We start from the raw sequence: 25,688 nt of genomic DNA, 5'->3' as shown, positions 1-25,688 counted from the left end.
GTACTTGGTTCATTAAAAAAAAAAAAAAAAAAAAGCGTTTTATATCATTTTCTTATGTGTATAAATTTGATAGTACTATTAATTAATTATGTTGGAAACATTAATTTAGCGAGGTGGTTTGCATGGTTACTAATGGATCTTATAGTAATGGGTTAGCATTTTGGATTTGAGAAAAGTTTGAAACCAAAACAATGACTTACCTAATTAAATGGTAAGAGTAACAGTTTTCATCATAATTTACTTACAGGAAAGATAGATAAAGTTGTCACGAAGATAGCCCATTCGTAATTCCATTTTTTCATCACGAAGATAGCTCATTCGTAAAATCTATTTTTTTTATTGTCAATGATTATAAATTTGAATTTTTAAATCCCAATATTATTAAAAAAAAAAAAAAAAAAGGTTTCACAACAATACAGAGAAATAATTTACGACATAACCTGTTGCTAGTTGTCTAGCAATTCACTATGACACAATTTAATCGGCAAAGGCTGTGAGTTCATTTTAGATTTTAGTTTCAAATAAAGCCAATTAATAAATTATTGCTGCATCAGTTGCAATTTCACTAGTAAAGATATAATGGTAATAAATAGGAAAATTCAAATTTAAATTTTCGTGAGTAAACCTTTATGTAGTAGTTCATAGATGCTAGTCCACAAATAATAGATATAACCAGCAAGGGGGATTTTATGTTTAGGTCCAATAAGCCTTTGATTAATATATAATTGGTTCATGCTTTAAGAACAATTCTATATGGTTTATTAAATTTAAAAGAAGTTTACAATGGTGATTAATAAAATTTATACATATATATACATGATGATATATAATATAAAAACAATCGGTTTCAAATATATAAAAACATATATATGTAAAAAATTATTATATATTTGAATAATATGGCAAATTTTTTTAAAAAAAAAAAAAGGCACACACACACTCGCACACACATAGGTAAAGAAAAAAAAAAAAAAAATTTGAAATGATCTCCAAACAAATGTCAACCACATACATGGAGTATGGAACTGAAAACCAGATTTGAATTCTTGAAATATCTCTGCTGTACACAACTTGCTAGCATGAATGTCCTGCCTATTTTCATCGTTGGTCTATACATGGCCTCAATTTTGGAATCGATTCTTGGCTTTATATTAATATTTTGTTTCTTTGCAATTTTTTTGGTACCAAAACAAGAGATTATAATCAGGGATTTCTTGATCTCTGCACCAGGAGATATCTGCTCACGAGGGCCTTGAAACTTTAACAAAGCAAACTTAAAAATTATTTTCTTACGAGTTTGAAAAGACAACGAAGTCTACTTTGACGGCTGTAAAAACTTTGTTCTTATTCAGATAGCTAGGTTTTCCATCGGATCAAAGCTTGATAGCTGATAATCCATGATTAAAAAACATGAGCATCAAGATAAATCTGGACCATTCTTGACCATTTCTTTTCTTTTTAATTATTATTATTATTATTATTATTTTTTGGAAAAAGTAAGCAGATTATTATAATCTAGCTAATTAAACTTGCACAGCAAATCTAAAAGTGATAAAGGATTATTACAATCTAGCTAATTAAACTTGCACATCTGATCAAAGCTTGATAGCTGATAATCCATGATTAAAAACGTGAGCATCAAGATAAATCTGGACCATTCTTGACCATTTCTTTTCTTTTTAATTATTATTATTATTATTTTTTTGGAAAAAGTAAGCAGATTATTACAATCTAGCTAATTAAACTTGCACAGCAAATCTAAAAGTGATAAAGGATGGCTTTGCGTGTTTGGTTAATTGTCTCACCCAATTCTTCTTCGTTTTCATGTGGCCAAACTCAGACCGTCCATCCTCAACTTTCCCTTTTGTTTTGTAGCTCGTGAATTCTCAAAAGCTTGTGGATTTTCATCAAATCCCTTTCGTTATCCTCATATTTTACATGGTGGTCTATGTGAATTTCTCTCTTTCCAATCCAAATATATAATTCTGATCCCTTTCTTATATCTGGGTTATGGTTTTTTTTTCCTTTTTTTTTTTTTTTTTAAAGAAAGATATTTTTTTCCCCTTGTGTCATTGATCAGATTCGTATGAGTAAATGTGATGCTAAGTATTATATAAATATTTTTTTTTTTGGAAATAGAAATATTATATAATAAAGAAAACAGGCGGACCCTCATTAAAAATAATTGGATCTAAGATATTATATATTTTACATCATCTCTCGAGGAGTACATTAACGTATGTGAAATTGTGGAGGATTGAATATAGAATCTAGTAATGTCTCTTGGATCTATCAATGAGTGCAATAGGATGCATCTATACATAGGTGAATTTACGTAAACGGTACTCATGCTACATGACAGAGTGGCGCGGTCCCGAGTTTATGATATGAGAAAATTTTGTCGAAATTATTACAAAATTATAGTGTTTATTTATTTTTTGTCATCCACGTCTTCTATAATTGACAAAAAATTCTAATTATACATGTCGCACCTAAATTTGTGAAACATTTCTTTTTAGATTAAAATAAATTAGAATTATAGTATAACTTGACAATTATTCAATACAGTGATAAATAAGATTTGATTTAATAGCAAATTTTTCACATCCCTATATTTTGAAGATATGAATTTAAATCACTTCTTTAATACTCTTTGAATTAGAATATTATTGTAACAATGACATATATATATATATATATGTATAATTTTTTTACTGGCTTTAATTTATACAATTTATAGGGATTTTTTTTTTTTTTTTGTGACCCTCTATCCATCCAAAGTTAACATGTCGGTGTCTTTTTGAAAATAGTAGAAATGACTATGATTTTTAAAAGTTAAATTTTGGATTCACTTTCACTTATACATGTGATTAAAATCACTTTTCTCTAAATTTTCTTTACCGGATCCTCCTTTATTTTTATTTTTTCTAATAATATTAAGAAATGTGAAGATTTGAATTTAAAAAACATTATCTTGGAAAAATGGCAATGCCGGGTAGTGACTTCTTTTCTCTAATTTTGAGAAATGGTGAATTATCAGAGTCAACTGCAGTGTACATATATTATAAGAAATATATCATCTTGCCCTTTTCTTTATTTTTCCTATGTTTATTAAATGGGGCAATTTTTCTGTGCCCCCCCAAAAAAAAAAAAAAAAATAAATACATAACGCCATTACAGGTCACTTTCAAGTTTCAAGAAAAGCAATTGCAAAGCAGCCCACAAATATCATAAGGAAAGTGTTGTTTTTTGTTTTTTTTTTTTTTTTGGGTTCATAAATATCATAATGAGGAAAGGTTAGTTATGAAAATTCACACTAACTTCACTTAAATATCATACTTTCTCGGATATCCATACCGCTGCCCACCCCCAACATTTCGCACGTGACAAAGTCACATTCGTGAGCTTCTTTACCACGTGGCCTTATAAAGATGTGCCACGACTCCAAAGATGTTGATAAAGCGCCATGTCATTTACGTAATTTTGTCCCCGATTTCAATTTCAAAAAATCGGAGAGGAAATCCAACGAATCAAGCATAGCGGAGTGACTGACAGCTTCCAGCTTCGAGCTCTCTCTCTCTGTCTCTCTCAGGGTCACTGCCTTCTTAGTTTTCTCTCAGACGTTTTCGTGAATCTGATCGTATATTCTCTCTCCATACCTGAACTTGAATCAGAGGTCTCTTCGACAATTCAGTATGTGTTTTCTGTTAAAATTTTGATCGATTCTAAATATTATTAGTGTTTTTTTTCTGCTCGAGTTTGATGAATTTTAAAGGCGTTTTACTATTCGGAATTTTTTTGATTTTCTTTTGGGTTATTAAAAAAAATGATTTTCTTACTGAAATGATGAACTGTTAGTGTTGTTCTGGCTATCTATGTTAGATTCTGTTTGGTTGCTAAGAAAATGTAGAGAGAAAGTAAAATGATTCTGACTTTCGAATTTTCGATGTGGTATGCAAAATCAATGTAATTGAATTTAAGCGCACCTTTTTAACGATTTTCTGAGCATTTAGAAAGTTTTATTCGCATTAATACCAATAATAGACTCGCGTATATCATATGGTTAATATTAAAAAAAAAAAATATTATGTGAAGTCAACATCAGAACCTCATATTTCTTGGTAATGTAAAAGTTCTGTTTAGAATCGCTTGGCAGTTTAACACTACTTAGTTTTCGCTATATTCCTTTCTTCTTTATTCTTTTTTATTTATATGCTGCAAGTTTTTTGATCCATTTCTTCAGATTCAAGAAGCGTATCGACAAATATGAGCAGTTCGGTAGGCTATAAATTGCTGAACCAGGGTCTCCTGCAAAGCAAACTCAATTCTTCCGGCATTCCTGCAAATACATTGTTTCAAGCCGTGTGCATCAATCAAGTGTCTGCTCAGACACGAAAGTCGACCTCCAAGAAATTTTCTGGTAACGGTTTGATAATCCGGAAATCGAACTTTGCAATGGGATCACGTCGCCCTGTCACAGTTTTTCCACATGCTGTATTAACCACGGATAGGGATTCTGGGGTAATATATACTTGCTAATGATTTATAATCATACATCAGAACCAGATTAGTGGATATGCACGGAAGTTATGTAGATTTTAATTTATTGAATTTAAACTGCTCGCGAAATGTTGTGGAAAGTGGATAAGTATGGTTAATACCAAGGAGCTGGTGAAAAAAAAAGTGTAGTGAGTCCCAATTCGATCATATTTACAATTTGTCAATTTAAGCTGGGTTAAAGGTTTAATTGATAAATTAGTTGCTCAGTATATTGTTTTTCATATTTAGAATTAAATTTTCCATAAACTGTTTTTTTGGGTCAATATGTCTTATGTTAGATGCTTTGATTCACTAATTTCTTTGTTGTTAAATTGATGTTTTATGTGTTAGAAGAATAATGTCTCAAAGCATTCTCCTTGAATTTTTTATTATTGAATTTCAACATTTTATGTTCAACTCCTTTAGAGTCTTGAATATTTGTATAATGCATAAAATATTTTTAAAGCAACACTTGCTTGTTGCTGCTCTCAAACATATGCTGATCCAACATTCAGAATGAAGTGCCACTTGAGTAATACTTGTTATTCATCATAGCATCGAAATTCAAGATCATGTTGATTTATCTTAAGAAGTCAGTGAAAAGTGTTTGAGGAATTGTTTTGGACATGGTTCTATGTTGACCAACTTTTTCTTTCTGACAGCTTACAGCAAAATTCAATCTTGATGAGGGCATTGAATTGCAGGTACATATAGTGTAAGTCTTAGGTAATAAGTACCAATACCATTTGGAACTTGAATAGGCATTGTTAGGTTGAGTCATCAGAGGTACTTTTGGTTGAACATAATTTTAAACCTGATTCAGGGGACTTATAGTAACAGAAGCTTTACTTGAATTGGCAGATTAATATTACTACTCCCTCTTCAGGGTCTGCCACTCAAATAGATTTTCAGACCACTTATATTAGTGACTCTTTGCTTCTTCACTGGGGAGGAATTCGAGATGGAAGAGAGTAAGTTAAGCTTTATTTTGTTAAGCTTTATTTTCCTTTTAATTTGTGTCAAATTTAAACTTTCGTCCCTTATAATTTGAGAAATTTTCTTTTCTCATTTCAATTGTACTACATCTAGGAAATGGGTGCTTCCTTCACGTCATCCAGATGGAACCAAAGTGCATAAGAACAGAGCACTTAGAACTCCTTTCTCAAAGGTAAGTGCTTCAGATGCTCCATAGCAGCATATAATTAGTTCACTAAATGTCTTGTCATTCAATAAATCTAATGATCCTTCTGACTAATCTGAATTTCATTTGGTTATCCTTTGTTTGTAGTCTGGCTCCAATTCCTTCCTTAAAATTGAAGTTGAAGATCCTGCAATAGAAGCTATAGAGTTTCTCATATTTGATGAAAGCCATAATAGATGGTGAGATTTCCTTTTTATGTACTAGGTCTAATAATTCTTATTTAAGCAGATGAAGATGAGCTTAATTTCTTACTTAAATTTCTCATTTGCAGGTTTAAAAATAATGGCAACAACTTTCGTGTTAACTTAGCTACAAAAGAGAGGTTTATTTCAAATGCGTCAGTTCCTGAAGATCTTGTGCAGGTTCAAGCATATATGAGGTGGGAAAGAAAGGGTAAACAGATGTATACACCAGAGCAAGAGAAGGCATGTGAAATATGCTATCTATTTTTTCAAAATAATTATTATCATGTTAACTCCAGCTTGTACTGTATTCTTTTTTACCTTTTTTAAATTTCTTCCTTAGCAGAGAAAGAAATTTCTTTGCAGGTCCTCTTTTCATTGCATTTAATTCATCTTCATTGTTATACAGTTCATTAATTCTGTCTTTTTCTTCTACTCATTATTGTTTGAAAGAAAGCAATACTTTCATTTGTTTTGGGGAGTATGAGAAAAACAAAACCATGTTCTTTTTTTTATGTTGTATATCTTAATATTTGGGTTGATATATGAAGCCATATTTTCTTGTCAAGATATTAGCTAGCGGTTGCTGTATGAACAAAAAATGAGTCCTATATTGTATTCTAGATAATGGGGAACAGGGTTCTGCCTATTCAGTGTGGAAATGGGGAGATCCTGTTAAAGTTGGTAGTTATCTGCCAACAAGTTTTTTATATCATATATTCAGACTTGGAACCGCTGATATTTTATGTGCATTGTATATCCTAAATATTGAGAGTTCTTTAGTATGGTTTCCTTTGGATTATAGGGAACATAATTCCTTGTAGGTAAAGTAAACTTCAAAAATACTGTTCTACTTAATGTGCAGATTAGGGGTTTATCTGTGTATAAAATCTTATACTAAAAGAGTCTATTTCCAATCCAAATTCATCAGGGCTTTTCTTGCCAGTGCTTAACAGGAGAAATTTGGTCATTTGATTTACAAAATTTGTGTTTATACTATTCTGTTAACTCACAACAAACACATTTATATATGATAGGAGGAATATGAAGCAGCCCGAACTGAGCTATTGGAAGAAGTAGCGAGGGGTACTTCCATACAAGAATTACGAGCAAGGCTTACTAAGAAAAGTGATACTAATGACAGAAAGGAGCCGTCTCATCTTGATTCAAAGAGAATTCCTGATGATCTTGTACAAATACAAGCTTATATACGATGGGAGAAAGCTGGGAAACCCAACTATTCACCTGATCAACAACTCGTAATTCCAAATCTCCTTGTCCTTTTGGAAAATTTTCGCTCGAGAACTTTCCTTGGAGTGTATATTCTAATTGTTTGCTCAATTAGTCAGCATATTCAGTGAGCTGCATTCCAATTGTTGTTAGCTGCATCTTTCTTTTTGCTTGAAATTGTTCTTGATCACTGCAATGCTTTCAAAAACAGAGGGAATTTGAGGCAGCAAGACAAGATTTGCAGATGGAACTACAGAAAGGAGCCTCTCTTGATGACATAAGGAAGAAGATTACCAAAGGAGAGATACAAACTACGGTTGCCAAACAATTGCAGAGTAAAAAGTATTTTAGAACTGAAAGGATTCAGCGCAAGAAGTGGGACTTAATGCAGATTATCAATAAATATGAGGCTCAGTCTGTTTATGCAGAACAACCAATCACACCAAAAGCCTTGACAGCAGTTGAGCTTTTTGCCAAGGCAAAGGAAGAGCAAGACGGTAGTCCTGTTCTGAATCGAAGTATCTATAAGATCAATGATAAGGAACTTTTGGTGAGAAATTACATGTTGATACTTTTATCTGCAGAAAGATTTCCATGTGGGGATTATTCTAAAATTCTGAAACATATATCAAGGTACATGTGACAAAGCCTGCTGGAAAGACAAAGGTTCATCTGGCTACAGATTTTGCAGAGCCAATTACCCTTCATTGGGCTTTATCTAAAAATCAGGCTGGAGAGTGGGTGGTAATGTCCTTGATCTGATAATTGAAGAGATGGCCTAAAAGAATATATTGAACATTTGACCTGATAACTGTTTTGATTTTGCTGTCATTTTCATGCGTTACTAGTTTCAATTTATGTAATCCAACATAAAAGAGTTATGTTAGGTAAATTGACATTTACAGGAGCCACCTCCGCACGTGATACCTCCAGGTTCAGTTTCTCTTCATGGGTCTGTTGACACAGAGTTTACTTTGGCTGATTCTACTCATAAGGTATTATGTGACAAAATATTTTTTAATCCTATTTTGGAATATCAAGTCTTACTGGTAAAGTAACTTAACTTTTATAGAAATAGTCTGAAAATTAAGTTACAACTTACAGGTTCAATCTTTAGAAATAGAGATTGAGGAAGATAGTTTTAGAGGAATGCCATTTGTCCTACATTCTGCTGGAAATTGGATTAAGAACAAAGGCTCAGACTTCTATATTGACTTTGTTGCAAAATCCAAGCAAGTCCAGAAGGTTTCTCCCTGCTCTTGGTTATGATGTGTATATGTTGTGAATGGCTTATGTAGGTCTTTTTCCTACTCCAAGTTTTATTATTTTCACGGGTTTTAATGACTAAACTTTTCCCAATCAAGGATGCTGGCGATGGCAAAGGTACTGCAAGGGCTTTGTTGGATAAAATAGCAGATATGGAGAGTGAGGCGCAAAAATCCTTTATGCATCGGTTAGTTTTTTCTCAGGGTTTAACAAATTGTTTTTTTTTTTTTCCCTCCCTCTGTTTACTTAGAAATCTTATTTTTCCATATTTTAATTTTACAGTCAAGCAAGTATATTTAGGAATTTTAAGTGGAATCAATGCTTTAATTTTAAATAAGCACAAAGCTTCAGGAAGGGGATTGGATGGTCTAATCTCACAACCCCAGTAAAATTAATTTACAGATTTTTGTGTTTAGTTTCATGCCTAACTTATTAAAGCTTTTGACTCAAAAGTTGATCATAAATCTTATTGTTTTCTAGTTGGTCACATTTGTTTTTTCTCCCCTCAGATTTAACATTGCCGCAGACTTGATAGATCAAGCCAAAGATGCTGGAGAATTAGGTCTTGCAGGTATTTTGGTGTGGATGAGGTTTATGGCTACAAGGCAGCTCATTTGGAATAAAAATTACAATGTCAAACCACGGTAAAATTTCTTTAAGCTTCAGAATTGAGCTCTTTATACTTTTTTTTGTTTTCTTGGATGGGCATTTGAACCTTGATATATCTGATTTCTTATTTTAAATGGCTCGTGTAGTGTATTGTTAACAATTGGTCAAACTCTTATTTCCCACATTGTTTTTGTCTTCTCATCTCACATACCTTAGCCAGTCTTACTCTTCATGAAAAAGAATAGTTGGCTTTTCATTAATGTTCTGTGTCTTATGTGTGGTCATACACTAAATCCAACAATAACTCCTAATCTCCAAATGGTGCAGTGAGATCAGTAAAGCACAGGACAGACTCACTGATATTCTCCAGAATATTTATACAACTCATCTGCAGTATCGGGAACTTATTCAGATGATTCTGTCTACTGTTGGTCGTGGAGGTGAAGGGGATGTGGGACAGCGAATTCGAGATGAAATCCTGGTCATTCAGGTGGAAATCATTTAATATTTATATTTTTTTCATTTCCTTCAGTGAAGTCTAATATTGAATTGTGTTGTGTATGTACACATATGGGAGTAATATGAATTAATTGTCGGTCGATATCAGAGAAATAATGAGTGCAAAGGCGGAATGATGGAGGAATGGCATCAAAAACTGCATAATAATACTAGTCCCGATGATGTTGTCATCTGTCAGGTATTGTAGTGGTTAATATTTCAGACTTAATGTCTTCAGTGGTTTTCTCTTTTCTCACTTGTATGTTTGTTCCAGGCTCTAATCGATTATATCAAAAATGATTTTGATATTGGTGCTTACTGGAAAACTTTGAATGCTAATGGAATAACAAAGGAGCGCCTTCTAAGCTACGATCGTGCAATTCATTCTGAACCAAATTTCAGGAGAGATCAGAAAGATAGTTTATTGCGGGATCTGGGAAATTACATGAGAACTTTGAAGGTTGGCTTTGTAAACCTTTGAGTTCTTATGTTTTGTTAAAATTCATACTGATGATAACTCTCTGCACAATATGGAACTTGTACCTGTTTTAGATACCATCTAACAGATTTTTGTTGTGTCAATGATAAATTACCATGCATTTTCATGCACTTGCTGCTTGATTGTGCATTGAACTATTTTGTAGCATAAATTATTGTGAAGCTCAATGCTTGCTTCCTATCACGATGCAACTGAATGTATCAAATCTTGGCCCACTGTGATTTGTATGCAGGCAGTTCATTCTGGTGCAGATTTGGAGTCTGCCATTTCAAATTGTATGGGTTATAGATCGGAGGTAATTTCAGTAACTAGCTGGAGTTTCTCAAGTCACTTGATTGTCTTTGTCAGTATCTGATAGACTTTTAATTCTCTTCAGGGTCAAGGATTCATGGTTGGAGTAAAAATAAATCCTATATCTGGCTTGCCGTCGGGATTTCCCGTAATATATTCAACTTTATTTTTGAATTTTTTGCTGTTTTTAAAATATAAACTATGGCATAGTTACATTGGTGTATCTGTCGAGCAGAACTTGCTAGAATTTGTTCTTGAACATGTTGAAGACAAGAATGTAGAAGCCCTTCTTGAGGTTTGTGAAATTTTTACATAGTCAATTATCTTTCTTGCTTCCAATATACTCTAGTTTTAAATATCACATTCCTTACTTGTGATGAAGGGTTTGCTAGAGGCCCGCCAGGAGCTTCGGCCAGTGCTTTCTAAATCCAGTAATCGCCTGAAGGATCTTTTATTTTTGGACATTGCCCTTGATTCTACTGTTAGGACTGCAATTGAAAGAGGATATGAAGAACTGAATAATGCTGGACCTGAGGTAAATCCTTGGTCTGAGCCAATCTCTATAATGCTCATTGTCAATCCCTCTATATTCCTTCTTTGTTTTTATTTTTTTATCAACGTTGATCAATACTGTCTGATATGTGAAATTTAAGTTTTATAGTAAGTATATGTAAATCCATATTATATATTTGGATATAGTAATATATATTTTGGATATAGTAATATATATTTTTGATCAGCCAATTTTGGTATCACAGAAAATTATGTACTTCATCACTATGGTTCTAGAAAACCTGGCGCTGTCTTCAGATGATAATGAGGATCTTATCTATTGTTTGAAGGTAAAGATCTGATCCTAATTCTAGTTAAAACTATGTCAACTCTTTCTCCTTTCTAACTTGATCCGACAGAATTTATAATTATGTCGGTTTCAAACAACTGTGCTCCAAGCCTATGTTTGAATATAATTTTTTCTAAACAAAACTGTTATCAGATCACGGCTAACTGTTGTAGTGCCATTGATTTTATGCCAGTGAATAACTAATCTAAGCAATTCCCCATTTCTCTTCCATGGGACAAATTAAGTGTAGAATGTATACAAATCACGTACAGATTTGTGTTGTAGAAGATAGAAACTTCCAGTATTTGATTTTCTTCCATTTCTTATGAAGGGATGGAATTCTGCTTTAAGCATGCTAAAGAGTCAAAATAATCAGTGGGCATTATATGCAAAATCAGTCCTTGACAGAACACGCCTTGCACTTGCAAACAAGGCAGAATATTATCACAGAGTTTTGCAGCCATCCGCAGGGTACCTTGGAGCACGGCTTGGAGTGGACCAGTGGGCTGTATGTTACTATTTTTAAAATCAAATATTATGTCTTGTTTAATTTAGCTGCCTAACTTGTTTCTGTCCTCTCAACTGCTTCCTGCAGGTGAATATATTTACTGAAGAAATTATTCGCGCTGGATCTGCTGCCTCTTTATCCTCGCTTCTTAATCGACTTGACCCCGTTCTTCGAAAGACTGCTCACTTAGGAAGGTTAGTAAGATACTATTGCCACTATTTTGTTTTATTTTTTCCTATAACTACGTCCTGTTAAAAATTAACACAATGGATTATTGGACACTTGAAGATCATAATTTAAATGTATTGGTTTAAATGCATAATAATGTGTTTTAAATTGTAGTTTTAGATCACAAGGTTTGATTGTTTTCACCACTTCCGTGGTTTTATAACTTTCTTCTGCGTCTTTGGCTAGAACAGTTGGCAGCTTATCAGCCCAGTTGAAGCTGTTGGCTATGTTGTTGTTGTGGACGAGTTGCTTGCAGTTCAGAATAAATCTTATGGGCAGCCAACAATTTTGGTTGCAAAAAGTGTTAAAGGAGAGGAAGAAATTCCCGATGGTACTGTTGCAGTGCTTACACCTGATATGCCAGATGTCCTATCTCATGTTTCTGTGCGAGCAAGAAATAGCAAGGTAAAAATTCATCATTTCATTGTTTGTTTACATGTATGTTTCACATGTTACACATGGGTACTTAAAATGACAACTTATTATTGTTAGGTCTGCTTTGCTACATGCTTTGATCCCAGTATACTGTCTGACCTACAAGCCAAGGAAGGGAGGTTATTGCGCTTGAAGCCAACATCTGCTGATGTTATCTATAGGTACTTTGATCTCTTCATGTCAACATTACAAATCCTTGTAAGACGATGCAGTAATCATGAGCATGACAAATGGTGTGCTTGGTGTCATAACTATTCTTAAATGCAAAATTTTGATTATATGATCGGTTTCATTATTTAGATTACCAATTTTCCTATAGAGTTTGATGAAAAAAAAATTACTGAACTAAAACTGTTCTTTATACTTCCTTATCTTACATAATTGAAGTGAGGTAAGGGAAGATGAGCTAGCAGGTGCAAGTCAAACTCTTCTAAACAAAGTTGCTCCTTCAACCCTTAAGTTGGTCAGAAAACAGTTTCGTGGTAGATATGCCATTTCTTCCGAGGAGTTCACAAGTGAAATGGTATTGCTCAGAATGACTTATTTGTGACCATCATTTAAGGGATTATTTAATCTATTATTCCTTCTATCTTATTTGATATTTGAGCATTATTTATTTATTTATTTTTTAATGGAACATTTTAGCATTCTTATGTTGGTGAAAATGATACATTTGCTTAGTTCTTTGAATTTCTTATTCATTAAGCTTGTTAACTTATGTTGCGATGGAAATCATGTTAGGTTGGAGCTAAATCACGTAACATATCCTACCTGAAAGGAAAAGTTCCATCTTGGATAGGCATTCCTACATCAGTTGCTTTACCATTTGGAGTGTTTGAGAAGGTTCTTTCAGATAATCTTAATAAGGTCTTCCTCGGCTCAAATCTTATTTAGTCTTTTCATTCACATATAATAAGTCGCTTTTTTTTTTAAATTATTATTTCTTTACTTTTTTATTTTTTAGCTGCTTTCAATTTGTGGATGAGTAGTAAAATGTTTGTCTTTGTGTTTGATAAATAGGAAGTGGCAAAAAATCTGGAAAATTTGAAGAAGAAGTTAAAAAAAGAAGATTTTGGTTCCCTCAAGGAGATTCGTGAGACACTTTTGCATCTGGAAGCACCACCCCAATTGGTACGTCTTTTCTACTGGTAGGCTTTGAGGTTAATTTATGTTGAACAGATAAAACATGTGTGGTGTGGTTGTGGGGCAGTATCAGTATGTCACCACTCTCTGAATTTTTCCAATCTAAGTGTCTATGGTCATGCATTTTATGTACCCTTCCAAGTTTGAGTTGCAAATAAGAGGTTACCCATAAATTGAATTCCCATAGTGAAGTGAATTCTTGCTCTCAAAAACTTATCCCTCTCTCTCTTTATTTTTTTAATTTTTTTCCCTTCTCTTTTGTTAACTAAATAGTAAATATTACATTAATCTGGTACATGTTTCTTGTCAGTCAAATAACTTTATATAAGCTTCCAGATAGTCATTTAGTTAAACTCAAAGCTGCTAACTTACATGAAAGAGTTACTTTCAGGTGCAAGAGCTGAGAACTAAAATGAAAAGTTCAGGAATGCCTTGGCCTGGTGATGAAGGTGAAGATCGTTGGAAGCAAGCATGGATGGCTATAAAAAAGGTAGGACTTCTTTCCATATAGCCAGAAAGTAACACTGTGAGGTTAGTGATAAAGAGTTATAATTATTTTATTTTATATTTTCCTCTACTTTCTAGTTTCTACATTCTATTGATATATAGCATGTTTCTCATTCTTTGCTACTCCCTTATCAGTGTATTGGGCCAGAATGTATATTCTCTTTGTTTTCGGTCCATGCTGCCGTTATGAGAGAAAATTCTGATGCCTAAACAGTGTTATGTGGCACATTACTAAACAGTGTTGTGATGCCTAATATATACCCATATATCTATTAAGATATTTAGTATATTGTATATTATAATATTATATTATATATATATATATATACTGGCTAGCATAAGTAGATTGGATATAATGAATTATAGATATATGCATTGAGGTTGAGCTTTTCCATGTTGAAAGCATCATTTTGGTGCATTCTTACTTAAATACTTGTTTTTCTTTTTTTTCTTCTAAGAAGTAAATATTGTGTATGATCCTCAATGTTACTTTAGTACGAGCTTTTAGTGCTTATCAAAGCAAGTCTCCTTATGATTTTCTTATCTCTTGTGCGTCTCATTCATTTCTAGGTCTGGGCTTCAAAGTGGAATGAGAGGGCATACTTCAGCACTAGAAAAGTGAAATTAGATCACGATTTGCTTTGCATGGCTGTACTTGTTCAGGAAATAATAAATGCTGACTATGCATTTGTTATTCACACAACTAATCCATCTTCAGGAGACTCATCTGAAATATATGCGGAGGTAATGGGAACTCCTATTATTCCTTTTTTTTTTTTTTTTTTTTTTTCTTTTTTAATTTTTATTTTTGATAAGCTGTTCAGAGACACTGATTTAGTTCCATTACTGGGATAGGTTGTTAAGGGACTTGGAGAAACTCTAGTTGGAGCCTATCCTGGACGTGCTTTAAGTTTTATTAGCAAGAAAAATGATTTGGGTTCACCTCAGGTAATAATTTCACTTAATTTCCTGCTCATCTTATTATATATGGTGTCACAAGGAGGGCAGTGAATATGTAAACTATTCCTCATTTTGTTATTTATTAGCAAGTTAATTATGAATGAATCACACAATTGTAATACCAATCATCAAATTCCTCAGGTAATAATTGCTTATGTGTACAATCATGTAAAGAAAGGTACTTTGTTCATTGAAACAGCCATTGTATAAGCTCATGGTTTTCTGAACATATTTCAGGTCTTGGGTTACCCAAGTAAACCCATTGGCCTCTTTATTAGACGGTCTATAATCTTTCGATCAGACTCCAATGGTGAAGATCTTGAAGGATATGCTGGTGCTGGCCTTTATGATAGGTACACCCTTGAATCTCTTGCATACTGATGATGATACATCAATTGTAATTAAATGATCAATACTTTCTGTGCCTCGTTTAACTTTAATGATTTCCAGAGTGATCTTTGTACTTGTCTATGTTTCGGATGTTGTATTTACTAATTTTGCCATTTTGTTTATACAATATAACAATAAAAAATCTACCTTTTCAACTTAAAATTAGCAACTCCCCTGAATTTTATGAACCATTGTGTAGTTTTATGGTTTTAGCTAGGATGTTCTTGAACACTTCATTCATTTTTCTTACAATCTGTTTGTTTTGAGAGACTCGGACAACTAGGATGGAAGTTTCTAACTAATTTCAAAAACCAAACTTATGCTATAAAACGTGTGTTGATTCACTCCATTGATCATACGAAAATGTAAACTTGATTTAATTTCTTGTGTTACTATCCTATATGATTATGCTAATACTATGACTACTTTTGGATAGTGTACCTATAGACGAGGAAGAGAAAGTGGTGCTTGACTACTCATCTGATCCATTGATCGTTGATGGCAAATTTCGCCAATCAATCCTCTCTAGCATTGCTCGTGCAGGAAGTGCGATAGAGGAGCTTTATGGATCACCACAAGACATTGAAGGTGTGATTAGGGATGGGAAAATCTACGTTGTCCAGACAAGACCCCAAATGTGATTGTGATCTTTTCTTCATGGCATCTCTCATGATCTGTTCAACAAGAAAACTTCCATGCCTGCTTCTTACAGAAGGGAAAAGAAGATTATTTCAAGAAAAAAGGGTAATACTGGAAATTTATACAATTAATATTTGTACTTGTATTATTATGGTATATTTAACCCGTTTACTGGACATAAATGTTGCAATATATGTACCTCCATCCTATATGCTTAAATGCATCCATATTCAGAGCAGGATCTTCTCTCTGCTTGCCTACTTAACTCCATAGTTGTTAAATAAAGATGTATAGGTGTTAGAAGGTCTCCAAATAATGCCACGTCTATACCTAAGACTTCATGCTACATATACGAGCCTCAGAGCACTACATTCTTTAGTGATACATTTGTATTATTCTTCTACACGTGACGATTAGTTCTGAACTTCAATTTTTGTTGCTTTTAGAATACTTGGTCTGGAAAGGTAGCAAAAATATTTGTATCGGATATAAGTGTTGACATTGAAGTTCCTTCTTGTTCCTCAATATATTTTTCTATTATTCTGAATATGCTCTCTATTGCCTAACGTTCAGATTCCACAGTTTTCTACTTTTCCATCAATTGGCACATGGAAAATTCATAATATGCTAAAGTAAATAAGTCATGCTATGAGTTTGATCAAGGCCTTGATATGTAAAAGAGAAACATATTATTTGCAACGCCTAATTGGAAGTTATTTCTGTTCCTGTTTGAGTAGAAATTTCTTTCATAGTTCAAAACAAGAAGAAGATAGTGTGCTTCTCAAATGACAGTCCTGCTATGGAAGTTGCACAAAGAAATAGTGAAATTACGGAGAGAAGCTATTTCTTATTCGATAAAACGCCCTTCCCTGATGCTGCAAAGCATCATAAATACAAAAGCCAAATTAATGTTTTCTATTTATGGTTCAGACATCCTTCTGCAGCAGAACCTGAAACATTAATCCAAACTTCATTCAACCGCTCGGTAGGTTCTCGTGAAGAATTGTACTGAGCAATGGAGTAGGAACTCTTATCTTCCACCATCGATGTTTTCCCATCCACTTGCTTGTTTAGGCTGTTCTTAAGAGCTTCAAGTTCTTTATTAATATTATCATCCTTGGCAAACCCAGAGAACTCTCTGACTGCAATGCAATGACTCTTCCACTTAAAAAGTTGCAGATTCAATTCAGGAGAAGGTAGAGGTGGTTTTTCATATATAGCAGACAGAAAAAGTCTCACATAATATTCTGACCCCCCTTCATTAGGTGATGAAGCATTAATGGTTGTTAAAACGGGAGCACTTATCGGAATTATAGAAGAGTTAAGGTTAGACCCATGAATGTATTTGTACAACCTGATTAAAAAAACATCAAAACACAAAACGAAAGAAAAGCGCATGTTCAGTTCCCACAGGATATATATATATATATATAGTCAAGTTTCTCATTAAAATACTCTTGACGCAATTTGGTACAGACTTGTAATCATACAACATGTTGCGTGATGTTGAGAAATTGCGAGTCTGCTCCAAATTCCATCGGAGTGTCCTAATGAGAGATGAATTGCATAAAGAAACTCGCTTATCCAGTATTTTGGAAGTCAAAGAGCCGAATGAAAACTGGATAATAGGCGCATATAAGTGCATGTAGGCTGATCTAGATGTTGTTGAACTCTAGCGTTGGACCAGGATCATGTCTAATAGGATTTTCATATATGTACATATATTGTTATTAAAGAGAGTTGCGAAACCTGTGAAATCCATCTTTGGTTGCCTTTTTGAAGGAAGATGTCCCTTGAACAGGAGCAGAAATCCACGAGGTTTCTCTGTAGAGTCTGACTTCGAAATCTGATTCTGAGAGCACCACAGTGTACTGTGGGGATTCAATAGCGTTTCCACCACCCAAATAAAACATTAGTATTAGCAAATGTACTATGACAAGGAAGCTTGACATTAATGGTGTCTCCATCTGCGCTTACTTGATATTGCAAGTTTGATAGGCTTTTGGTCTGGTTCACTGGGTTTATATAAGCTGAACTATTTCTCATGGTAATCGTCATTTTTTTCAATGGTTGTTGTTTTTTTCGGTTTTTTTTTTTTGCTTTTTTTAATCCTATCTCTACTTTTTTGCCACTCCTTTTGTGTTCCCTTTGTGGGTGTTTGTATACCGTACGAACCACCAAAAGGAACATTGGTTTAATGGTGCTTTCTAGGTGGCATTAATGGTTTGGAGAGATTCATTTATTGGAACGAAATCTATGTGATATGGTGAGCTTCATTTGGTCACGAGTAAGGTTATATCAAAGGTAAAATAATGGATGACGCATTCATTGCGTGACACCTAAATGGGAGCATAAACCATTTTCACTGGCTGGAAACCATGAAAAGCATAAGGTGATACTCCAAAAAAGACATGAAAAAGAGATAATTAATAAGAGAATAAGGTCTTTGCATGTAGTGTAAAGACAAAATCGCCATCCTAATTCTCTTTCTAAGTTCAAAAGATAGAATTGGTACCAGTACCAAAGCAAGTTGATGTTCATGGGTTTTCTTCCAAATCCACGAGCTAAAAACGAAATGGTTTTCATGTTTTGAGTTTGGTGCCTAATCAAAATAAATGCTTTTATCTCGCTATCATTTTGGTCTAGTTATTGCCAATTTGGCAATTTCTGTATAAAATTTGAATCAAATTAAACAAATATGTTTGTGGCATTCCATGATATATATAAAAAATCAGGTTTCGCCGCTTACCTACCCCGAAATCTGACTTTGTAATCAAAAGTGGGCCTAATATAAAGACACTGAAACGATTCGCTTTTCGATATAAAACTTGAATCATTTATGCCCCACTTGAGTTTTCTGCTATATCTCTTGGACAAGGACAGCAAGTCAAAGATTCAGGAAACATAGGATATCATGAAATATTGAAAATTTTGGTTTATCCTAGATAGTGGACGATAATGGGCTGGCGGCCAAGATGGGAAAATAGCAAACTTCATGTCTCCGCTACCTTTTTCGCTTTTTCCTTGAAGAACTAAGATTTTTATTTTAAAATAAATAAATAAGGTGGTTTTTCAATCAATAGATGCTCAAACAACCACAAAGCCAAGAATATGGTAAATCCTACTGCGTCTTTGCTCATAACTGTACCCTTCATCCCCATAATCAACAAGCAGTTTCCTAACTTCTTTCAAACTCAATGGTTATATCATCATTCTTTTCTCTTTGAAAGAGAATAAAACGTACAAGAGTGAAACGGGACAATTGTAGAGGAGTCCAAAGACACGCTCAGAAGTCAGAAGGGCTTCCTAAGCAATTGAGCTGTAACTTTAAGCTCACCACCATCAGTGGTGATCTTAGGTGAATCAAATATCCAAATTAGTATCAATATTGGTTTCCTTTTAAGTCCTTCGTACGTATTCTTCGACGTTTACAGGCTGCTCTGCCAAAACAGCATAATATCGCAGGTCCTTCGTTGTAGGGTACATTGCATGAACTCCCCTTTTAGTTTCAGGTTTTTACATATACATTTTTCATTTTTTAAAAATTGCACATATTTCGTTTGGTGGTCAACAAACTTTAAATTTTTTATAAAGACAAAAATACCTTTAATATAAAATATTAAAGTTAAAAATTCAGTGGGATTTTTATAATTTGCTCTTAAATTAACATATACGAATAAAGATATTTTAAAAATAAACAAATTTTTATAGTTTATTTTAATTTTTTGACAAATAAATTTATTTATAGAAGGGATAATATCATCAAAAGTACTTAAACTATATGCTATGTGATATTTTAGTTCCCAAACCATTTTTTGTGACAATTAAAAATTTCCAACTTTTTAAAACAATATAGCGTTGGTTGTAAATTCAAATTCTATTCAAATACTTAACAGCATTTGCACATGCATCTCATATGCCAATTTTATGAAAGTGTCAAAGGTCATTTCTACTCAATAACCATGTGTATGTCCTTTCCGGAACATCTTTTCAGTTTTCATCAGGCCAAACTCCATCGCTCTTGGGGCTATAACGTTTGATATTGCACCGGTTATGGGTATTTTTTTGGTAAATACTGGTTATGGCTACTTGTCTAGTGTGATCATCGGTACACTAAAGACTTCATCAAAGGCAAAAAGGCTACTAAACCTAGGATACACTCAAGCTCCATGTCGACTTCAACTCCAGATGCCATGGGGTCGCTGGGAAGCAGGTGGTGGAGAGATATGCATCCATATAAGGAGGATATTGTGAATTTTGAAAAGTTGATTTTTGATGGATGATAAATATTAGGAGAGAGAAGAAATGGATTTGTAGGTTTTATCCTTTTTGTTAGGCAATTTATTGCATTGGATATTAATTTGGAGAAATTTGATATATTTTTAAAGAGTACATTTGGTTTTTTTTTTTTTAAAAAAAGGATTAAATTTGATTTTTTTTTTGGGGGGGGAATTGATTAAATTTGATATCTAATATCTTTATTTTTATCCAATTCTGTTAATTAATTTGAATTTGAATATTGAGTTATCTGTATTTTTTTATTGCAACATTATATGATGAAGTTGCATAAAAGTAGTTTTGAATTTTTTCTATTTTGTAAATTAATAGAATGTTTTGAATTAATGAGATCTTTAGAATTGAAATTTTTTTTTTCAATCCATGGTTATGAATTTCAAAACTACGATTGCGGAGTTCATGATCTACGACTGTTCTTCATGATCTATGACGGTGATAGAGATACAAAGGATTGCTAAATTAAAATGACTTTAACGCCTTCATAAAATTGGTACATGAGAAACATGTGTATATTCTATTAAATATTCAGATAAAATTTATATTTAGGATCAACGGTGCATTGTTTTAAAGAGTTTAAGATGCAATTATTACAAAAAATAATTTAGAGATTAAAATGTCACATACAATATAATTTAAAGACTTGATAATATTATCCCTTTATACAATAATTGAAAAAGAGATTGGAATAATTATTTTATTTTTTATATTACTTTGAGGGCAATTTTGTTATTATAAAACCATGTTAACCATCATATTTTAAAGTTTGATAAAAGAAATGATAATTTGTTGAGGGAAAAAAAAAAACTTGAAAGAAAAGGAATTTATGTAATTTATCTGAAAAATAACTTCAAAAGAGACTGAAGTAATTATTTTTTAGGCTAAATTGCATTTTAGTGCTTTATTTTCATTAACTTATACATAGGCTGCAAAATTTTTTTTAACACTTATTACCATTTCTGTCAAAACCACATAGATTCCGTCTATAAAGTTATCACATACCCACGTGATCAATTATTTGATTTTTTAAAATTTTTTTTCAATTTCTGGAATTGTTTTGATGGAAAAAAAAAAATCAAAACTCACCGTTTAATTCTTCTTGTCCGCTCCTTCTTCTGCGTCTTCTTGCTTCTTCTGCAGCCACCCAATCTATTCTCACTGTTTAATTCTTCTTCTCCGTCTTCTTGCTTCTTCTGCGACCACCCAATCTATTCACCACCGTCTGATCGTCTCGATCTTAACCTCCAAAGCAACAACGCGGGGATCGTCAGAGTAGCTTCGCAAACTATGGCGGCGTTGTAGTCATCACTGATAATGATGGTTTTAGACAGCACTAAGTGGGTGTGAAAGATGAGGCATTGATGGACAAAGATGAGATTTGTCGTGGGTTTGCATCTTTTTTTGAAATGGGTTGGATGAATAGGCTTCTGCGTCTTCTCAATATGATATACTCTGTAAATGTTGAAGCCTCTAGTATGATTTCTAGAGAGAGAAGAAGAAAAAGAAGAAAAGAGAGAAATTTTCAATAAGCTCCTCTGTTCTCAAAGCATCAAGCAGAGCCATAGGAAGGCCTACACTAACGTAGTAGGAAAAATTAAGATTACAATTAGAATACCATCCGATTCACAATATTTTTACTGAATTTTTCTACCTCAACTTTTGTGTTCAGCATTGGTTTATTATACAGAAAAAAAATACATCAATTTAGGTATTTCTTTGGTATTGTTTTGCTTAATTTACCTATCTTAATGTTTTTTTTTTTTTTTTTAATTTATTTCTTTCCTCTCTGGATTACATGGTGGATTTTCATCTAATATATGTATGGTCTACCAAGATGGAGAAAAGCTATAATCACTATTTAACGAAGGTGGAGGAAATTAAGCAATGTTGCTGTAGATTGAGAAAGAAGTTGGGCACAAATTAAGAGACCAAAATTGAATGGATTGTCTGGGTCCAGCTACAATGTTGCTGATCCACCATTGTCATGAAAAGTGAGAGAGTAGGATTTAACATGGTGGTGGAGCTATGCATAATTCAATTAGAGGTGGATAAAATTCAATCCAACTCGTAGTGCGCCTTCCCTCCTTCTCTCATTTCGGAAAGATTTAGTAGTATTTTTTTATGATGACCTGGTCGAGAGAGTACGATACATTGGTGTAAAAGATTGAGTGGGATCTGTGAGGCTGGTTATAGTAAGGCCTGGCCAGAAAGTGTTCGTTCTTGCCTCTATCATTAGCTCGGGTTTCGCTTTCAGTTGTGGACGATCTTTGAGGTAGCAGTATTTGAGGTTGTTGATGGGGGCCTTCGAAGCTAGCGCTTCTACGGTCGGGTCTCGCAATGAGTTTTCACGTAGCTCCGGTCAAATTAAGCAGCTCCCGCTAAGGGCGCAGGATCTGATTTAATTCATTTTTAGTGGTTTGGATTAGATTTTTACATAAATTGGATTTTATTAAGTTCAAAATATCAAAAATTATTTGAATTGGATTGATTTAGGATTGGAGATATAAACTCAATCAAATCCAATCCAATCAAATCCATACCATATATAATATAATTAAAAATTTTTATATTTTTTTATTCTTATATATTAATTTTTAATATTTTTTTAACATATTAATTTTTAATATTTTTTTTATATGTTACATATCCCCAATTCAATGAAACCCTAAACATGCCTTGCCTTGCCGCTGCCCCCACCACCATAGGTCCATAACCAACCATTAACCAAGTTCATTCTCTGCTTTTCAAGACTCGGCACCACCGCACCAGTTGTTGCTTGTATCAAAACTCGGCACCACCACCACCACACCAGTTGCTGCTTGTATCAAAACTCGGCACCACCGCACCAGTTGCTGCTTCAAAACTCACAAGTCATGGACTCACGGCATCTGCTTCTACAACAAAGTTCAGATTTGTCAATTTCTTCTCTTAATAACATTTTGATGATGATAATGATGAAGAGTGTTGCTTATGATCCATGTGAGAACGTTAATCACGGGTAACAGCATCATTGCTTGTGGTCAATTAGGATTCTATTTCAGGTTTTTGTCTTTGTTTATTACTAAAATTGGTGTTTTATCCTTCATAGTTTTCTATCTCTTCATTTATGTAACATTTAGTTCATTACTGGTGTGGGATTTTGAAAATTGATGTTGTTGAGGAGAGGAATATAGTGGTGGCTTGTAAAGATTGGAATGGTGATGAATCACTTTCGCCAGACCAACTTGAATGTGTCACCATCGATGTTTATCCTATTTACAAAATTGCCTCCAAGCTTTTGAATTAATTTTCTATCGGTTTGATTAGAAATGGTTTTGGATTTTGGATTTTTGATTTTTATTGAATTTGTGTTTGTTACAATTTCTTTCTTTCTTTTTTCTGTTATATGATATGAAAATTTTAATCCGCACTTATAAAATGGTTCAAGGCACCGCATTCCCTTCTTTCTTATATTAAAAATTATTATAACAATAACTTTAGGACGACAACGCCCATGATAATGTATCATATGTAATGAAGTCATTTATCAAATTGTGTGTTGAAGAATGTTTTTTTGTTTTTTTTGTTTTAATATTGACGAGTGTTACTGGATATTATAGATTGCAATTTTATATTTTATTTTATATTGGATTATTCTTCTAAATGTATTTTATGTTTGGATAATTATAATTTATTATTTATATTTTATGTTTGGAATATTTTTAATTTGTATTATATATTTATAGACTAGTAAGTTTCAAACCGATTAAGCAATACAAATCAAACAAATCATAAATGAATTGGTTTGATTTGGATTTAAAGTTTCAATGGTTTGAATTGGATTCTCTATCATGTAAACCGAACAGTATGAATTGAATTATATTTTGGTCAAAAATTGAACCAATTCAATCCATGCCCACCCCTATGCATAACAATGAAAGCCGTGAGTGAAAGATGGAGGGGCATGGGTTATGTCAAAGGACTAAAATTCAATGTTAAATTTTCAACCATTGTGCGGCCTAAGGGTCTCTTCCTTAGTCAGCCTACTAAAACACTCACTCACGATTGAGGTTCTCACACACACGCGCAAGAGTCTCAAAGCAATCACAAAGCAATAGCAATACAATGCACACACAATATTTACGGGGTCACCCCCAACCTTTTCTTTACTCAATAAGAACAAGGAAACCGGCCTAGAACCATGCAAGGATCACCACATAATTCTCTCTTGGTGTCTTAAGCATAACTCCAGTAATACAAACACCAAAACTTGTAGTTAACAACCCTAACTGCCTTGGGTATGCTGGACCAGCCAAATTAAGCCACCTGGCCTTGCAGTTGCCTCCCTCAATTGCCCATGGCATGCTGTGATATGCCACCATGTGCCACCTCTAGGGACAGGATCTCCAACACCCTTGGATGTATGCCACCAAGACACCCAGCAGGTCTAACTGCCCATAACTGCTGGAAACCGCTCATCCAAGTCAGCCAAGACACACATACACAACCGTTTCGGAGCCTGCCTGCATGCACGCCATGCAGCCACCAGCTCCCGCACAAGTAAGGCTGCACGCCAACACTTCGCTCCCTCGGGCAGGCGCGCCAACACTAGCCCGCGCATGTGTCAGGCGCTGCCCTTGTTCGTGCCACCCACATCCGCACGCGCGCCCAACATGCTCCGCACGCCTGCATCAGGTGCTGCCCGTGCGCCTGACACTCATCTCTGTGTGCGCGCCCAACATGCTCCGCACACCTGTTCGAAGCCACATAGCTGCATGATCCTTTGCACACGCACACATGCATGTTAGCCCTTGCTGTGTGCGTGGGCCATGTTGTACCCTAGCACTACTCCGTACCAGCACTTAGCCAACCCGCACATCTGCCATGCACCGCCAACATGCCATCCACTAAGGCACGCTGGGCATCAACCCATGCCATGCCTTGCTGTGCACCAACACAGCACATCACCATGCCTTACTTGTCAAGGTTGTGCCCATCACAGACACACCCACTCTCGCCTTGGCATGGTGTAAGACCAACCATGCCTTGGCCATGTCGAAAGGCTAAGGGCCTGACAAACCTGCCCCACGTGAAACAGACGATGTCCTCATCGAGTTTAGCTTCAGGTACTCCCCAATCTGCTTCTCAAACTGCCACAATGTTGCATCTCTCTCCCAAGTAGCATCAGCCTCTGACTCTCCCCTCCAATGTATAAGAAAATCTGTCCTCCATGTCTTCTTGCTATACCCCTTGGTTCTATGAGCAAGGATCTTCTCCACATCCTTGTCAAACTGTTTCCTCACCACAGGAGGGGCTCTCTTTGCTTGCACTCTATCTGGATGATCAACATCCTCATGAAATGGCTTCAGGAAACTCACATGAAAAGTTGGATGAATCTTCATCCTATCTGGCAACAACAATCGATAAACCACATTCCCAACCTTCTTCAT

At 34.2% G+C, this 25,688-nt stretch overlaps 2 protein-coding genes across 4 annotated transcripts; one reads left to right on the top strand and one right to left on the bottom strand.

The window, feature by feature from the left end:
- The first annotated feature begins 3,493 nt into the window (after positions 1–3,493).
- Positions 3,494–16,513, top strand: LOC107428564 (alpha-glucan water dikinase, chloroplastic). 3 transcript variants are annotated; one of them, XM_048462207.2, is made up of 34 exons: positions 3,494–3,676; positions 4,244–4,521; positions 5,202–5,243; positions 5,401–5,510; positions 5,629–5,707; positions 5,828–5,919; positions 6,012–6,165; positions 6,960–7,181; positions 7,364–7,702; positions 7,786–7,896; positions 8,058–8,147; positions 8,257–8,397; positions 8,517–8,605; positions 8,928–9,062; positions 9,355–9,517; positions 9,635–9,724; positions 9,800–9,985; positions 10,257–10,319; positions 10,401–10,463; positions 10,551–10,610; positions 10,698–10,850; positions 11,074–11,157; positions 11,488–11,664; positions 11,752–11,858; positions 12,084–12,297; positions 12,385–12,488; positions 12,715–12,850; positions 13,069–13,194; positions 13,348–13,458; positions 13,862–13,960; positions 14,548–14,721; positions 14,833–14,925; positions 15,175–15,290; positions 15,764–16,513. In XM_048462207.2, exons 2-34 carry the CDS (start codon positions 4,267–4,269, stop codon positions 15,966–15,968), a joined length of 4,383 nt encoding a protein of 1,460 aa, XP_048318164.2. In that variant the 5' UTR covers positions 3,494–3,676; positions 4,244–4,266; the 3' UTR covers positions 15,969–16,513. The 3 variants fall into 3 exon arrangements, with proteins under 3 accessions (XP_048318164.2, XP_048318163.2, XP_048318165.2); XM_048462206.2 differs by having other exon boundaries at positions 3,495–3,693; XM_048462208.2 differs by lacking the exon at positions 3,494–3,676 and having other exon boundaries at positions 4,223–4,521.
- LOC107428572 (uncharacterized) lies at positions 15,889–17,976 on the bottom strand. The gene is made up of 2 exons (XM_016039123.4): positions 17,716–17,976; positions 15,889–17,320 (listed from the first exon to the last, which is right to left on the bottom strand). The coding sequence occupies exons 1-2, from the start codon at positions 17,931–17,933 to the stop codon at positions 16,882–16,884; spliced, it is 657 nt and encodes a 218-aa protein (XP_015894609.3). The 5' UTR covers positions 17,934–17,976; the 3' UTR covers positions 15,889–16,881.
- Positions 17,977–25,688: the final 7,712 nt, after the last annotated feature.

The sequence above is a fragment of the Ziziphus jujuba genome, chromosome 12, assembly GCF_031755915.1.
Source record: "Ziziphus jujuba cultivar Dongzao chromosome 12, ASM3175591v1".
Classification (NCBI taxonomy): domain Eukaryota; kingdom Viridiplantae; phylum Streptophyta; class Magnoliopsida; order Rosales; family Rhamnaceae; genus Ziziphus; species Ziziphus jujuba.
Note: the sequence above shows the minus strand (reverse complement) of the source record. Positions and strands in the feature narration are given on the sequence as shown.